The sequence below is a fragment of the Rhynchophorus ferrugineus genome, unplaced genomic scaffold (assembly GCF_030347505.1).
Source record: "Rhynchophorus ferrugineus isolate W39M unplaced genomic scaffold, kcgeb_rfMv2 rfM6, whole genome shotgun sequence".
In the NCBI taxonomy this organism is placed as follows: Eukaryota; Metazoa; Arthropoda; class Insecta; order Coleoptera; family Curculionidae; genus Rhynchophorus; species Rhynchophorus ferrugineus.
In genome coordinates, this window is record NW_027472585.1 from 26059551 (window position 1) to 26077334 (window position 17784).

General features: G+C 28.6%; 1 protein-coding gene and 1 long non-coding RNA gene across 2 annotated transcripts in view; both read right to left on the reverse strand.

Annotated features, from left to right (window-relative positions):
- LOC143197991 (sodium-dependent neutral amino acid transporter B(0)AT3) overlaps positions 1–9031 on the reverse strand; it is a 27528-nt gene extending 18497 nt beyond the window's left edge. The window contains exons 1-2 of the mRNA XM_076406886.1: positions 8956–9031; positions 8330–8623 (exon numbers count right to left, since the gene is read on the reverse strand). Coding sequence (XP_076263001.1) covers positions 8330–8545 — 216 coding nt within the window. The 5' untranslated portion in view covers positions 8546–8623; positions 8956–9031. The remainder of the gene's footprint in view (positions 1–8329; positions 8624–8955) is intronic.
- A 7255-nt stretch (positions 9032–16286) lies between these two features.
- LOC143198651 (uncharacterized) lies at positions 16287–17784 on the reverse strand. Its single transcript, XR_013006268.1, has 3 exons — positions 17471–17784; positions 16497–16718; positions 16287–16442 (listed from the first exon to the last, which is right to left on the reverse strand). It is a non-coding gene; the product is annotated as an uncharacterized LOC143198651 (long non-coding RNA).

Below are 17784 nucleotides of genomic sequence, written 5' to 3' on the forward strand. Positions count from 1 at the left end.
AAATTAAAAAGTACGAATAAAAACGTTTTTAATTAACCACCTATTGGGCTCCCTATAAATTGTTCTAACTATCACTACAAGGAATTTTTTAAATATATTCGCTGGAATTAAACCGACCGATTTATTGATTGAGTTGACGAACACCATAAGATATGAATTCACTAGAATTATAACTGTAGTAAATCCTAAAAAAAACATTTTGACAAACTGCATGTGATATATAGAAACTTACCGAAACATGTTGTATTACTATGTCTCTTAGAACCATATAATCTAAGATTAGTCTTTCATATATATAATTATATTTGATTTTATATTTATCCATTTGTTTGACAAGTTTATTGCTCGATGCCTAAGAAATGCCCAGGCGTGAGATTAAGTTACTATTTACTCCAATAGTCAATATTAATACGAAATGTTATTGTTCTGCTGTTAGCCCTTGAGTGTTTTATATCTTAACAACTCTTAACAATTTACCATATACATAATTATTTGAATTGTATATTTAACTTCAAAGTATGTATATATTTTATATTTTACACCTTTTTACTAGATTCAACTTAACAAATAAATATATCACTACTGACTATTCAATAAATATTTATAGTTCTGAAGGAGAGAGATCAGAAAATAGATTTCTTAAATTTTAATATTATATGTACTTTTTTGAAACTATTAACTAAGAATTATTAAAAAAAGTTACAATACATAATTAACACATGTTTAATTATTTCAATCTTAAATAATAAACTGAAAATAACTATTGTCTTTTTATAAATGGCTAAATATAAAAAAGGAAATTTATTTTATTTGTGCTACAATATCCGTAAGATTTATTGTGTTTCTTATTTCACTTTTAGCGCTTTTCTTTTATCCTGGATTTAAGCTAGAACAAACAGCAGACATATTAAAGAAAATTGATATACAACGTGACGCTAAAATGACTTTCCGAAGCACAATATTTTATGTCACACCATTTTATTTATGCTAATATAACCAGGAAAAATAATTTTAAAAATAAATTTGGTGTTTTATGTTTGTACAATATTTTATTACTTGGTTATTTATAATCTATATTATATAATCTATATCTATATAATTATAATGTATATTAATAGAACCAGCCATGCTTAATAAAACTTGAAAAGAAACAAATTAATTAAATTTTATTATATTAATTTTGCTATGTCCATTTACTGTTTTAACTTTTCTTTATAGCCTCAATGGATTGTCAAATATTTTTCGCCATTAGTTTTAAGTTCAGGATTACAATGGGGTCATATTCGATGAGTATGATGCCTACTTGACTGCATATTTAGAGCTTTGTGTTAAAATATTTGCACAAAATTGTAATATTTCGTCCAACTGTTGTATGTAAATGCGAACGTTTTAATTTTGTTAATATTTGTCAGAACAAAATAAATCAGCTATTCAGAAATATACTAAAATATAATATATAAGTCAAATTTGTAACAATTAATAATGAGTGTACAGGGAAAAAATCTTTGATTTGAGAAACTCATTGTGATAAAAAAGTACTGATAGAATACAGTAGTAACAATAAATGACAAAAAAAGTATACTTGCCAAAACTCCAACTACCCTTTCGGGTAATAATTTTTCAGTCGAAGACATTTAAAGAAGTGCTTAAGCCAGAAAGGGCTGATGTGGATTTAAGGAGATTTAAAAATGATTTAAAAGTTATTGGCATATGTGTATCAATTGCGAAAAGGCTTAGTCTGTCACCAATAAACCAAATAAACGTATTGCTGAAATGTATGCAAATTTAAAAAGAAATCGAACAATATGTATGGTGTATTCATAAAATCATAAATCCGTTAGATTAATAGAGAAACCAAGAAATAATATGAGAGGAATCCCATACATATTAAAACTCATTATAGCAGACACTTGCCGACTTCCTTGCAATTTATTGTCTATTAAATACTTAATTATAATTCATTAATGTTAATAGAAATAAAATTTAGGCCGAGATTTTTTTTTTAATTCTTCAACTTGAATTCATTAACACAATTATTTATGCATATATATTTAGGCTTTCATTAAAAATAAGTTTCTTCTTGAGCACCAGTTTGTACTTTCAGTACCATTGTAAATAACCCCTATATCTTGACATTGGTGATAGTATATAATAAAGCTAGGTTTTTATACTTGTTTTGGAAGATACGCCGAATATTTATTATAATTGGATTAAATAACCTCAAAATGAATCATTAGTTTACGCTGCTAGGAAATAATAATTGATAAAGATGATGAACACAAAAAAGAAAAAGCAATAGATCAACGAAAGCCATAGAAAGCAGCTTAAAAATTAGCTATTTGTAAGGGGATTCCAAAATACAACATATAATAATAGCTTGAAATAACATAATTTACTGGCATTATTTATTTACCGATTAGTAATAAATAATAAACGACAATATAATTTTATTTAAAAATATATATTCATATGTATATTTATTGTTTTTCAATGTATATTTTATGGAAGAATAAAAGATGTTGAAATATAAAAATTATATAACACAAATGAAGTACCAATGAAAATATGCAGAAAAATTTAACTAACTACATAATCTGCATATATTGACGTATAGCATAGCATAAAAAATATATATATAGCATATAATATATAGCATAAAATATATAGCATATAATATATAGCATATAAAAAACTATATAACATTTTAATAATTGAACCTTTTTTCAGTTAGTACTCAGTTCAGTTAGTAATGATCTCATTCACAGAACTTTTGTAAATAGAATAATTAATACAATGAAATATACTGCTATATATTTTAACCTTTTATGAATGTTTATTAATAAATAAGTTAATAGAAATTTTAACGATTTTATATTCCTTAAAATATTTATTATATATCTTTTAATATAACATTTTTGTGAATCTGGAAAGAGAGCCTATTTTTTTCGTTAATTTAATAAGTTAATATGTTTTAATAATAATATTTATTACTATTTTGATAATTATTTTTAGTATATTTTAATTTGAAAATATTATCAAAAAAAGTTTTAGTAACATATGATTTTCAAATTATCATAAGATATATATGTTTAACTTAATAAATTCTGATCGAATTTCGGCCTATGGAGCTATCACTAGTTTTACTTCTTATTATTGCTTCTTAAATTTTTTTAAATTGTTATTTATATATTTTGCATATCAATATAATGAATCTTCATTAATAGAATTACTGTATGCCAGAGCCTTTATTAAATCAGTATTGCGGGTGTGATACATATGGTTATGCTTATTTTGTTGTATTTTTTATATTCATATGAAATATTTAGTATTTATTATGAATGAACGGAACACAATATGTGGTAATGACGTCCAAAGAATACTTTTACTTCTGATATTAGTACACATAGTAGTAAAGGGACCTTAAAGTAAAATATAACCCCTTAAAGAAGGAGCAATATCTGGTTAATATGGTGGGTAACCTTACCCTGTGCGTGCATCCCAAAGCTTTACAAGAATAAACAAAGAAAATTCGCTATATATTTTAGCATAAAATCGCTAATCTTTCAAATTTATTTTATTGGCAGATATCGAGTATTGCAATATGGTATTTTACATCAGAAAATTTTAACATAATAAATTGATAGCATCTTCTTTTATCAAACGATGATAACTAATTTATACATCTAATATGATTCAAAAGTTCATATAAATAATACTTGCTTCATCAACCTTTAGAAAAATTATTAATAATGAAATAACTTTTTTGTTCCATAGTTTTATCTATTTTATATATACGCATATTTTGAAATCCTTTAAAAATTCATACATATTTTAATTAAACCTTGTTTCTAAGAATGGATTACAATTTAACAGATTATTATTTATCAATTGCAACTTACTTAGGTTAACTATCTATATTATAAGAAACATGTTAATATACGCAAACTTCTTATAAAAAATACTTTTTTGTTAACTCAATATAACAGTTCATATATTATCGTAAAAAAACATTTTTCGGTGGCAGTGACGCGAAAATTGAGAGGTACAGTGTAAACTGATTATAAAAAACGGTGCTTTGATGGTTACAGGGTATCAAACTTTGAGCTCCGATAAAATGGATATTGAACCTATCTCTTTCTTTGTCAGCTTGTCTTATTATATTTTGATATAGAAGTACTACAGGGTAATATATAAATTTTATCTTTTTTTGTCACTAATGGATTAACTTTCGTGGATATATTATTTTAAAAATATAACACTATAGTCGATTGTTAAAAAATGTCACTACAAATAAAACATTAAAGTACTCATAGTTATTCTGGAAAAATGTGAAATATTAAGTACAAATGTATAAACCATCATCTTAAATAACTAATATCTATTTTAAGCAAATAACAGTGATATAAAATGAATTGAGCATAAACCAATTTAGTTTTTCTTGCGCTTTTAAATGCGAATTTATAGTTATATATTTTTATCATTTTGCTCGATTAACTCTTGTCCATTTTTTATCAAAACTGTAATCCTAAGGTTGCTAGGCGAAACCCTGAGCTAAACAATTTTTGCAAGCTACCTTTGCTTCACAGTATTAAAAGAGCTTAGGAAAAATAGTAAATTATATAATGGCGTTAACCTTTGAATGCAAAATGTCGAGCAATTAGTAATCTAAACTGGATTGATGATTAGCTCATGTTGAACAATATCGTTCATATTCCACCAAACACCTTTACTTTACTTTACCAAACACCAATTACCTTGTTTGGTTTAGGCTTCGACCACGGACAATCATCTTACGTGACCCCGTATTCATTCCTTCAAAATTGGCTCAATTTTGTTTGTTCAGCAGCGTATCATTAATAAAAACTACGTCCATTGCATGTTTTATTGTTAACAACCTACACAAAACTAACAAGCCCACATTGGTTCCAATACTTGGTAAAGTGCAAACTTATTATATACTGACAGGGCTGAAGTTGTCTGTATTTCCATATGGGACTGCTTGTTGATTTATATATACTGGTTTGTGCTTGTGCTCTTTTATAGACAACTGTACGGTTGATTCAGTGTTGTTATCTCTAATGAGTAGAGTTGCAGTTTCATCTGCTTACATTTGCATCTACCAACATTTTTATTAAGTGTAAACAAATTCCCAGTATGCCAGTTTTTTGCAGTCCCAATCGCCGGGGGCACACCTGCTTGTATTTTCCTCAAGATAGAATAGCCTTCTTATTTGTTCCTATAGGTTAGTTATATAAAACCGAAACATTTTTTAATTTTAGTTAATAGTAAAAATTTCCCAGGGAGAAGCATTCTAATCTTATGCTATTCTTTACAAAGGATAATGATTTAACCTCATGCCTGCATGAACACTCATGTCAAACTTTATGGAAAGCTTGATCAACATGTAGAAATAGTTTTATTTTCTTTTAGTGATTTGTCTATGACATCGGTAATTTTATCGTAGATTTTTTTTCCTGAAACCAAATTGCTAATCCTGAAAAAAATACGTTTTTACTCAGTAACTAATTTTATCATTTTCAATGGAAGTTTATCAAATAATTTAGACAATAATTTGGATTTCTCTTTCCTGGTTTAGGAATCATAATTAGTTAATACCTTCCACAGTTGTGGTATATATTGAAGTCCGAGTGAAGCATTTATTAGGTTGATAATCTTAATTAGAGGTTTTCTCTTAATGAAATCAATCCAGGAGCTCTTTTCTCGCTAATTTTAACTTGAGTTAAAGTGACAAATGGAATTCCTAATTCATGATTTGTATAAAACCACACACTTTTCGACGGGCTTGCTCTATATTTTAATATTTTTGAAGGAAGATAGCAAAATAAAACGAAAATTAACTCTGGAATCTCCTTTCTCAAAACCGCAAAAGCTTTTGGCTGAGCAACTGAACGACGCTCTATTTATATCTACGATATTTTATAAGCCTTTCAGGCGAACTATATGATGGCTTCATTGAATAAGTACTGCTAGATGTATGCAACTTTAAAAGTATCATTACCAAAATATTACTGCCCTATACTTATCAATAAATTTTATTCCATCACTATAATCTTGAATCAATGTAAGAGGTAATGTAGACTTAGTACTAAGAAAATTTATTCGTGGATTACCTTAAATTCGGTAAAATAATGAACTCAAACTATAATTATAACGTTTGAAATTAGCGATGATAATAGAAAGAAGCCCGTCGAAACAAGACTCTCACTCATCTCAAAAAAAAAATATTAAAAAAAAATTTATTTGGGATCGACCAATTGATTTACCTACGAACTACTTATGATCGCTAATGGCGCTAAAATATTTAGATATCCAGGTGAAAATTAAGGCATCGGTTAAAATTGCGAAATTAATACAAAAACATTTTATACGAAATTACTGTTGAGGATGAAAATCGAGTTAAGGCCGTCGCTTGTAGCCGTTAACTTTTCTTTATTTTCCCAATATTTGTCTCGCTAACCGCTTTAGAATGTTCTAAAGGGTTTACGTCGTTTACATTTTCATTATGATTACTCGTAAATTTCAATGATTATAAGCTTTTTCAAGCGTAACGTATTTATGTTTATATATAATTAGTATTTATTAGAACTTGTAGTACGCTGTAATAAATTTAATCCAATACACCTTCAACATTAAATAAATCATAAATTATAAACAGTATCTTTACAAGTTTAAGTAAAGAACTATAAGTAAATATTTAACTACTAATATGATTTAATTTCTGAAAATTAAATATATGAAAATCAGCCTAAATAACTATTGTTTAATTTCTTAACTATGTTTTCGGAAATATTAATTAATAAAAATATATTATGTCATAGTATAATAAATGTTAATAACAAACATAGTAAACTTTAAACGTATGTCCTTTTTATATACATCCCATCAATTTCCAGATGTAACTTCATTATTTATAATACATTCGAGTATATTTGTACTATGGTGTTGCTATAATGAAATATGTCAATTTATATTTGCTAAAGATAAAGTAAACTAAATGTACCTACCACTCTGGGGTAATCAAACAAATTATAAGAGCGTCTATTTATACAACATTTTTATATAATTTTCTGAAGCAAGTGTCATTTTATACTTTTGCCATTATTAAAAAATACGCGATATATAAGCGTATGAAATGCTTCCTCTCTGTAAAACGGTAGGCGTATTAACATGAAAACTTTCATTAAAATAAAATAAAATGTGTAATATGGAATCTATTTAAAAAAGCAGTTAATGAAGGAAGCTCGAATTTATTATATCTATTTTATATTATTAATAGTTTATTAATATTTATCGAAGAATAATCGAATTCTCAATGCTATTTCCTATTACCTGTGATAAAATGAGAATGCATACCAGATATCAGATTATTAGATGAGGTATAATCTAATTTTACAAAAGATATGATTACCAACTAATGTGAGTTAATATCCTGAAGGATAATCTCCATTTTAGCGCTGATAGCAACATAACACACTATCCTAGCAATACGGTAGTACCATGCTATTGTCACCAAAAAGTATTAAAACTTTAAGAATAAAATACCAACCAAAATACCAAGATTATTTATTTTGTAAAATGTATTTTGTCTTCTCAAATTATACAATGGACTATCCAATGAATACAGTCGATTTAATCAACTTATTTTCAGTCACCCTTCTACAATTTTATATTAATTTCGTCAGTCGACTTACAATTAGAAAAAACAACTGTAAATAATAAGAGGCTCTTTTAATGCAAAAAACGGTCATAACTCAACATATTTTAATTTTTCACAAGTGAACTAAATAACAAATGATAATGACAGTTACTAACAGCAAATAATTATGACCGAATTATTACAGAAATTCGTTACAAAATTGTCGATCAAATTTCAACTTTTAGGCTTATTTTCAGTGTGATTTTTTTATATATATTATTTTTGATTAAAAATTGTATTCGATATATAATATTACAATAATATAAGTTTTTATATTATTAATGGTTAGAACAGCATTTTCAACATTTTGAACTAGACGACATTTTTTCATTGGTAATTCGTGACATTAAGGTTACTATTAATAGTGTTAATAATGATAAAGTTTTAGCTAATCACAGGCCATAACCACAATCTAGAACAAATTGTATTGCTTTAACTGGGCATATAAAATTTTCTGTGTGTATAATTTAATGTTAGCCATTAATATACTTTTAAATGCGACAATTTGTATTAATTTTTTTTATTTAGTCAATGGTTTTATTTATATATATACACATATATACCTAATACTAATAGTAATAATAAATCAATTAAACTTAAATCATTTCTTACCTGTGAGGCTCTTTTACTGCTGCTAGTTGATTTGATTTTTGAGACGGGACTGGTGTCTTCGAAAGCGACATTAGTAGCGCCATAACTGCCAGAACTGCCGTTTTCAATAGGAACCAAACGACCTCTCATCTCCTTGAGTTCCAAACGATCCAGAGAGCGTTGTGAATTCAGATCGCGAGAACTTTGTCTTCTCACCAAATGAGCGGTATTGGCCATAATGCTGATGTGGGATGACAAAGGTAAAAAGGGGTTCTATATGGCGATGACTGTAATGATAGCGACAGTCATGTTCTGCTAAAAAATGGAGAAACCGAATACGTCCTTTAGATAAGCGTCGTCAGATTTAGACACCATTAATCATTGTCTCTATTGTCTGCTTGAAGCTGATTAATGGTATTCGCAAAGCCAATGGGACAATTCTAGATTAAATCCAAAGAAAATAATACTCGTGTAATTTATGTAATATGTTTTTTTGTCAGATGAAAGATGAAATTGCTAAGCTTATATAAAATGTTATTAAAATTTTTTTATCGAAAAAGTTATGTGATATGTTACAAACAGTCTACAAAAACACTTCGAACAAAATCCGGGTAGTTTTTCATTCAGAAAAAGGCTTTTTTACGTACCTGAAACTAAGAGACGAGCAGAACGTCCAATTTTGAAGAAGCACTAACACTAACTCGCAATCGAGAGAAAGAATCGATACAACGCCGGCGCTAAACGACGCTTTCCTACGTCAGAAACCTTTCAATGTGCATTTTCCGTCTGTTGCATTGAGCTTTACTCACTTTAAAGGCTTTATTGAATCCATTGTTTCATCGCAACACTTATTCTCTTAGCAAATTACATATTTCAAAGAATGCTGACACCTCCCAAGTTATAAAATAGAAATATTTTTGTCTCTCTTTGTCTTTAAGAATTTTATTCATGATTTTTGTTGAAATTATTATTAAAATATAGTTTATATCACTGAAAATAAATTAGATCTGAATTATACCGTCTTTAAGGTAGTATAGGTACTATTATATAATTATTTACTTTTAAATGTAATATTAATTAAAATTAGCAATCTGATCAACAAGAGTTTTATACCCATATGAAAAATACATCAATGTTCTTCTTTAAAAGGCACTGTCACTGATCTTTATCAAATCAAATTATTCCATTATTTTGTATTTTATTATTACATGCATATAGTTTAGAAAATGGATTATCTGAATATTCATATGTAGCAATATAAGACAATATCTTACAGTACTAATTGCGTCGTAGAAGATAATATTCACATCCTCTTGGATGATAAATGTATTACAACTCAGAACTATTTCAGATTTAAATCGCACCATGTCATAGCTAGAAGAGCGCTAACAAGGGTAGTGATGTTTTTTTGGATCAAAGATTAACACTATATAACATAATATTAATAAAAAACTGTTTTTGCAGAAGCAGCGAGATGGCAAATTGATTTTAAGTGTTTACATGTATTTTATACAGTGAAATATTCTGGTTAAAATAAGAAGTATCAGTATAAACCTGGAAACTACCTATCCCAACCATAAATTTCAATGGTTTAGACAATTATTTAAATAAAATAACAGTTTTCATATATCATATCACATTTTCAGTATTAATTACACTTGTGGTTTAATTTGAAGAAGTCTGCTACCGAAGCCTATTAAATACTTTTAGAAAAATATACCCCCGCATTGTATTGTAATTGGCGGTTTTAATTTCAACTATTTCAAAATTATGATTTTAAAGCCTACAATAAAGAAGGGATTGGGAAGCCTAAAAAGTTTAAAGATATTCCACTATTTTGCATTTTATTATTATGACATGCATATTGTTGAAAAAATGCATTCTCTGAACATTCATATATAGCAATAGAAGACAGTATCTAAGAGTACTAATTGTGTCGCAGAAGATAATACTCAAATCCTCGAGGATGATAAATTGTTGCGATAGCAAGCAAGAACATATTTCAGCATCAGCAAGTATTGTAAAAAGTTTAGAGTTAATTAATACTGATAAAAATACATAAAATATGCTTAAACATAGCTGATTGATAAGGCCGTGCACCGAACAATTTTCAAAGATGAGAAATTTATCCAGATCAAATCAAATCATAATTGGAGAGCGATAACAAGGGAAAGTGATGTGCTTGGATAAAATTTTACGAACAAAAAACTTTTTGCAGAAACAACAAGACGAAAAATTGATTTAATCAGGCGGTTGCATGTATTTTATTCAGTGAGATCTTTTGGTGATAATTCGAAGTATCAGTGTAAACCTGAAAACTGCCTATATTACATTTTCGGTAATAATTATATTTTCGTTTGATTTGAAGAAGTCTGCTACGAAAATCCATCAAATACTTTTAGAGAAATATGTCAATGCAACCTCATCACATCCCCATTGTCGTTTTTGGTTTCAATGATTTAAAAATTATGACTTTCAATCCTAGGACAAAGAAGGGATTGGAGAACCTAAAATCAAGACGAAGATGATTTACGTATACTCAAATCCAACCAGTTTAGGCTCTCAAAGAGTTTTTACACAGTTAAACAGCTAACGAGTCAACTTTTTTCAAACGTTAACATATGAGTGTCAATGAGAAGCAATCTACCATGGCAGTTCCAAGAGAAAAATATCGTGAGTTAGACTGGAAGCATCTACATTGAGGCGAAATATTTATTGTCTTTATTATCTTATTGTGCATATCAAGCTATGAGTATTAGGGGTTGCTAAAACCGAATTAAATTACTACTGAAGATGTCTGCTGACACCAGATCAGAAATAATAAATGATAAAAAGTCATACTCTTTCATGACAACGCTCGCTCACATGGCTTAGGTGGATACACTGTTGCAGCTCAAAAGGAAATGTTTGCGGCACCGTAAGTACTCCCCAGAGATAGCGCGTTCTAATGGCCACTTGTTCAGATCAATGCAGGATGGTTTGAATGGCACAACGTTTTGAAGTGTGAAAATGGAGCAATCATTGATGGATTGCTGCCGAATTAACATTAGTGCCAAAATATTGTCAAAATAATGTATGCTATTCTATTTTACCTATATATTTAAGTAACTCTTAGGTAAAAACATTAAATAGAAAACTCGAATTAGTATAATAAATTAATATAAATGCATATTACCTATTCCTAATAAATCGAATAAAATTTATTTCAATCGCTCCACTTTAACTTTAAATGAAAAATTATTTTTAGTATTTCTAAAGGTAACCCCAAATATAGCAATCCGTTTTCCTTTTATTATGTTAATAAAAATGGGGTTCCTGATGGGAAAGAATTTTCGTGTCGATTTGTGGGTGATTTTTTTTTAATACCGAGAAGGAAGCCAAATTGTACACCAAAACCGGATTTTAAATCTTCGATACCTTAAATTTGCTTTATTAATTCTATATTTATCGTTGTTATTATTTCCTTACCCTTTTTACTACGCATCTATCAAATAAATTACGGTTCATAAAACTTTTTAGATGCGGTCAATTTACTGTGAGTAGAAATCTGTGTAAAAAAAGTGTAATCTGTAGAAGCAATATTTCAAAAATTGGTGCCATAATTTTCAAATTTCGTACAAGATATGGTCGGAATATTGTTTTAAATTCGTCAACTCTGAAGCGAATAATTGAAAATGCAATGCAATCAATTCACGATACTACATCTACTGATTAATAAGTTTTTTAATGAATATTCAGAAACATCAATGCGGCGTCGTGGACAAGAATTGGAAATTTCAAAATACTTCCTCAGCTTACTAAATATTCATCTAAATTGACATATTTGGTCTTCAGAAAACCACACGCGAAAAACAAATACATGCACATGACAGCTCTTTGAAAATGAGGAATCTTTGAGTTTGTTAATAGTAGTTGAACTATGTCAAACAATATAATACTCAATCCTGCGTGAAATGTCTGCTGGCTGAAAAATTTGATTTTTTATAGGATTATTTGTCGCAGTCCAGGGAAGGCCAAGGTTTTTGAACATCACCCAAAAGCATCCTAAGAATTTTTCAGTCAGCACACTCATAACCACCCGTATATTGAAGGAGAAAATCCAACGCTGCATCAGTGAAATTCAGCCAAATCTATGCAAAATGATTATAGAATGTTTGGATAAAAGCCAAGCTATCTATCATCATTTTCGTAGTATAATCTGGAGGAACCCATACATAGAGTTTATTTTTGTAAACAGATTTTATTTCAAGCAAATTTTTATCAATATCTAGCTTTGCATCGATATCTATATATTTCAATGATTGAACAACGAGAGTGTCACTCACATTTCACATTGAGTTACCACAAAATGGGCAAACCATTTTCGTACAGCAACTTTTGATGAGTACCTTCATGGTAGAGTCCGTGAGTTTTTTCCACAAGTTTGTGTAGCGATCTTTTCATCTATTTAAAATTATCGGACTGATCATTGCACCAATTTCGATGCTTACACACAAAATACTAAATTTGGAATGTATATAGGTGCAATAATGATAATATATAATAATTTAAATATAAAATATCACTTTTTATAACTTATATCCGTTTGTCTGGCAATATGGAAACATCGTGTCAATATAATGTTGGTTTGCTGTGATTCAATAATCGATCCATTTAAATACTTTTTCAGCATTTCGAAACCGTATACCAGCCAAACCATCCTGCATCGATCTGAACAACTGGAAATCAGTAGGTCTTCTCCTGGTCTTCATCTGATAAACATGATGGGTATTGTAGAAATTTCCATTTGAGATGTAATAATATACTCCTCACAACTCCTAAAATGTATTTCAATTGACGTCGGTGGACATGCGTAGTAACATTTTACTATTTACATTATCGTGGCAGATCCCCTTTTCATTGCGAATGTCAATATACTATACAAAACTCTTCTACTTTTTCCTGTTAAAATAGTGGAAACTTGTGTGATAGTTAATTTCCCTCCTTTTGGATCTTTCTCGTCGCATGTAAACGCTTGGAAACAATTAATTCATCAACTGCTATATTAACTTAATATCTTCTAACTAATAATTTGCTGTAAATTTCTTTGTGTATTTCAGCTAAGTTTTTGTCCAATCAGTCTTGCAATTATCTTTACACTCTTTGGGCCTTCAAACCCGTTTTTTTTCTTCAACATTAAAATCGACACTTTTGATTCGTTGATATATTATATATTATATATTTTTAAACGTGTTCTATATATTTCGGCAAAAAATTTCTTCAAACAGCAGAACAAAAACAATAAACGTCAAAAGTCAAATTTTGGGCGTTAAATGATTAACTTCTGTATAGGCGGAATAACTCAATAATACAAAATGGAAAACTTTTATTTTATGAACAGTAATGTAAAAACCATCGAATTTATCAATTGTCTATATTAATAGTTAACATTTTCGCTAATAAATACTCCTGATCAAAATAAGTACAAGCACCTAATAGATCTTTAATTTAACTTATAAACGCTACCTTTAATGAAATAATTGTAATCCATATAACTTTCGACGTCCAGCATTATGAAGTGCTCAAAACTGCATTGTGTTATAACACATCATAGTAATTTTATGATAATAAATTATTATTAAATAAATATATGCACTATTTTTTAAGTATGCATTTACATACGAATCAAACAGGATGCATAAAAAGCAAAATATATATGATCAGATTTTATTTAATTAATAACAGTTTACCTTACGAATCGTAAACACCGTAATCCAAAATATTAATATCTTATGTACATTTTAAAATATAAGTAATTACGGCGATAACGTGTTACATAATTGGACATATATCTTATCAATATAAATTTGTGTAATTACTTTTATTGATATTAATTAGAATTGTTAGTAAATTATTCTTAAATTCGATAGCACAAAATACGAAGTTTAAAAAGTTTCTTATAAATAAATGTATGATTTAACAATTATGATTATTTTTACAGAGGGCTAGTTATATAATCGAAGAACCCTTGATAGAACTAAAATTACTTTTTATATTTACTTACGTCTAAAAAATGAAGTATCGATATCGGAATGTTGCTGTTCTTGACTGATACATCGATATCGACTTAATTCAATATAGATCCTTAACGATATATGGACAATATGTATACAGTTTGCATCCCTAATGGTATGCAATTATCTCCTCGACATCATATTGAAAATAGAGTTATTTGATTAAGATGCAAATATTAAAAATTCTTGGATTGGTTGGGTTTGGAAAAAGCAATTTCCATTTTCTTGGTATTTTTCAAAATGAATTTATTTGAATTTATAAATTTTAAACATTAATCGATAATATATGTGCTTCTTTGATCGATGTACTTACCTTACTAAACCGAGCTAAGCCTTTTTTGGAAACTACTGTTAAAGTAGTTTTATAGAATGGAACAAATTTCATTTACACGGTGAAAAGAATCTCTCTCTCAGCCAATCTCTCAATTATTACCATGTTTCTACAAATGTCCATGATGTAGTGTTATCGTGATCGAAGGCAACACCTTCCCTATTTAGGTGGATAATATATTAAGTTATGTTTCAACTGCATTAGCTACTGAAAGTATATCAATTCGTTAACAATTTTTACAGTTTGAGCAGTTCATAATGAAAAATTACTTTCCAACACCACGAGACAATTGATTGAACAACACATTTCTTTGTGGCGTCTGAGTCAATGCCTGCTTTGCAGTTGTTACTGAAGCTTATTATCGCAAGTGATTCATTTTTCATTACCCATAATCACTCCTTTCAAAAACAATTCCACTTTGTCAACTCCTTTTAGTCTAACTATTCCATTATATTATATTCTATAATGGATATTTTTCTATAATTCCGTAGCAATATCACGAGAAGAGATATGTTGGTCTACCTTGCTATTTTTTATAATTCCTTTTTAGGGACTCAAAATCTCATTTTTGGAAGCATATTGAGTAAAGTAGAAATCTGTCAAGGTGCTGGTGTTTACCCGTTAAGTGTAATAAAAGGCGTTTCTACATTCTAATGTGTAAAATACTTAAATCTATATTGACATCTCGTTTTCGTCTTCAAACTAATCCATACTCATTACTGATAACGCCATAAAAATAGTTGATATAAATAATTTAAAAAAAAAGTTAATATGGAAAATAAACAACCAGTAAAAAAAACTGTCAATGTTTGAATAAATAATTGTTTGCTAGAAAAACCGAATGTCTTTTAGCTGATATTTTTTATTCCAAAATCGAATCAATCTGAATGTTAGATGCTTGTGCCACGCGCAGTGGAAAATATAAAATCATATATCAAAATAATTTGAATAATCTCATTATGATTCGTTACGTTATGGTGGGTACAGACCTGAACATTTGTGGCGAATTTAGTGAAATTGAAAACGCGCATATGCAGAACTGAATTCGGCGAACATTCGTGTGTCGTAGTGCGCATGTACTTCTCTTAGTTCCAGTGTTCGCCGCAATGACTTTCAGCGCTTGGCGACGAACAGAACGCAGTTCCAGAAGCCGCGGTTCTGGCCAATAAATTTGAGCGAACGTAGGAAAAATTAGCGGTATTATGAATGACACATGTTTTCGTTTCAAAAAAATAACCCTGTTTTCCCTTGTAATTTAAATATTACTATAAAGATGTCTTTAAATGATAAATATGTGTTTTATATCTGTTAATGATTGATTATAATACATATAATTATATAAAAACCTCATAAAAGTACGAAAAATTAAAACATTTATATTTTACTTACAGGAATCTAATTATGATATTTGAAATAATATTTAACTTTGATTTCTATTTTGCAAATGGTAATAACAAAAAAAGTGTCAAAATTATGAATTGTTTAATAACATTGAATTACATGTATTGATATTCTCAATAGTACAAAATTTGTGAAATTATATGGAAAAAGTATTTCACAACTGGTGAGAGAAAAGATGTTTGAAAGATGAAACATGAAAATATTAAGTTTGCCAACAAATTTTATTTAATTCATAGAACAATGCAAACATTTTAAAATGTGACGAACACATCAGTATGTAAAAATAAGCACCTATTACACGCATTATACTCAGGAATCGCTTCTTTCCAAAACGAACCATATCTTCGACCTAAAATATAAAGTAAAACTCATTAAACACAATAGTTTTAGAGAGGTCACTTACCTATGTTATTTTTTAGACAGCAGATATATCACTAGTTTCAAGTTGTTACTCCTTCATTTTTTCCAAGATATGTCTCAAATGTGCTTGTTAGCAAGTTTACTTTTTACTTTATAATTTAAAAAGATACTGGCAAAATATCCTCTTATCAGGACTGTGGCTCTTCCATCCAAATCATCTAGCACTTGTCATCTTTTATTTTTTCATACTACTTAGCCATTGTGTCTGTAATAATTTAAACCCAGTTAACAAATATTCACTTTCAAAATAGCCATAAAATATATACAAAATACATCATGCAATAAATACAAATTCATACCTGTTTATACAATTTCTGTCCCTGTCATTGACGGATGAATTGCCTGATGACTCCATTTATACATTTAGTGTCAGCAAATAAAGGTAATATTCTTAATTTATAATATTAATTTATTTAATACGGTTTATTATTATGTCTACACATATAAATTATTTTCAGTTGGGAATGAATATATCTTCTGGTGATTTTGAATAATTTTGTAATTGTTACAGAATTGTAAATATTTGAAATCTATTCACGAATCTATGTATAGAATACTAAAGCCGTACAAAAATAAGAGTTTTATGTTATATTCTTACTATATACATCAAAGAAGTTGAATTTTAATATTATTCGTATTTTGTTCCTTATCATAATTTTGTTTATTCATTAGACGGTACATATTATTTTGTACCGTCGAAAAATTATTTACAAGACATTTTATTTTGGCATGCCAATGAAAAGTATAGTTATACACAAAAGAATATAGGGTTCCGAACCAAACGATGAAAACCGTCAAATAATTTTTGGACACCGAAACTTTTCGAGAAGAACCGAACGCCCCACGAATTGATTTCGATCATCGCGAACAGAGAGATTTTCGCCGAATCCATGCCGAATCATCGCACAGGTTCTCGTGCAGACGCCGAACGTTTGTTTCGTTCAACTCTGTACTCACCATTACGTTAGTTACTCGCTGGTTGAGATGTGTTATAAAAATGTCTGTATTCACGATTAAGCTGGATGATCCGTCGGTCAAATTTAAACAACTTGTAGGACAAAATTTAAACCCGACCGTAAAATAAAATGTTACAATAAATGATACAATCGAAGGCAAAATCATAAATAAACCAATCAACAAGGTCGTGCACTCACTTCTAACTCCGACTATGATGAACAATAACAGATAAGAACGATAGTTATTAGCAATGATAAAATAACTAGGATGATTTAGAACAATCTTAAAAAGTAGTTGTCAGTAACTATGACAAA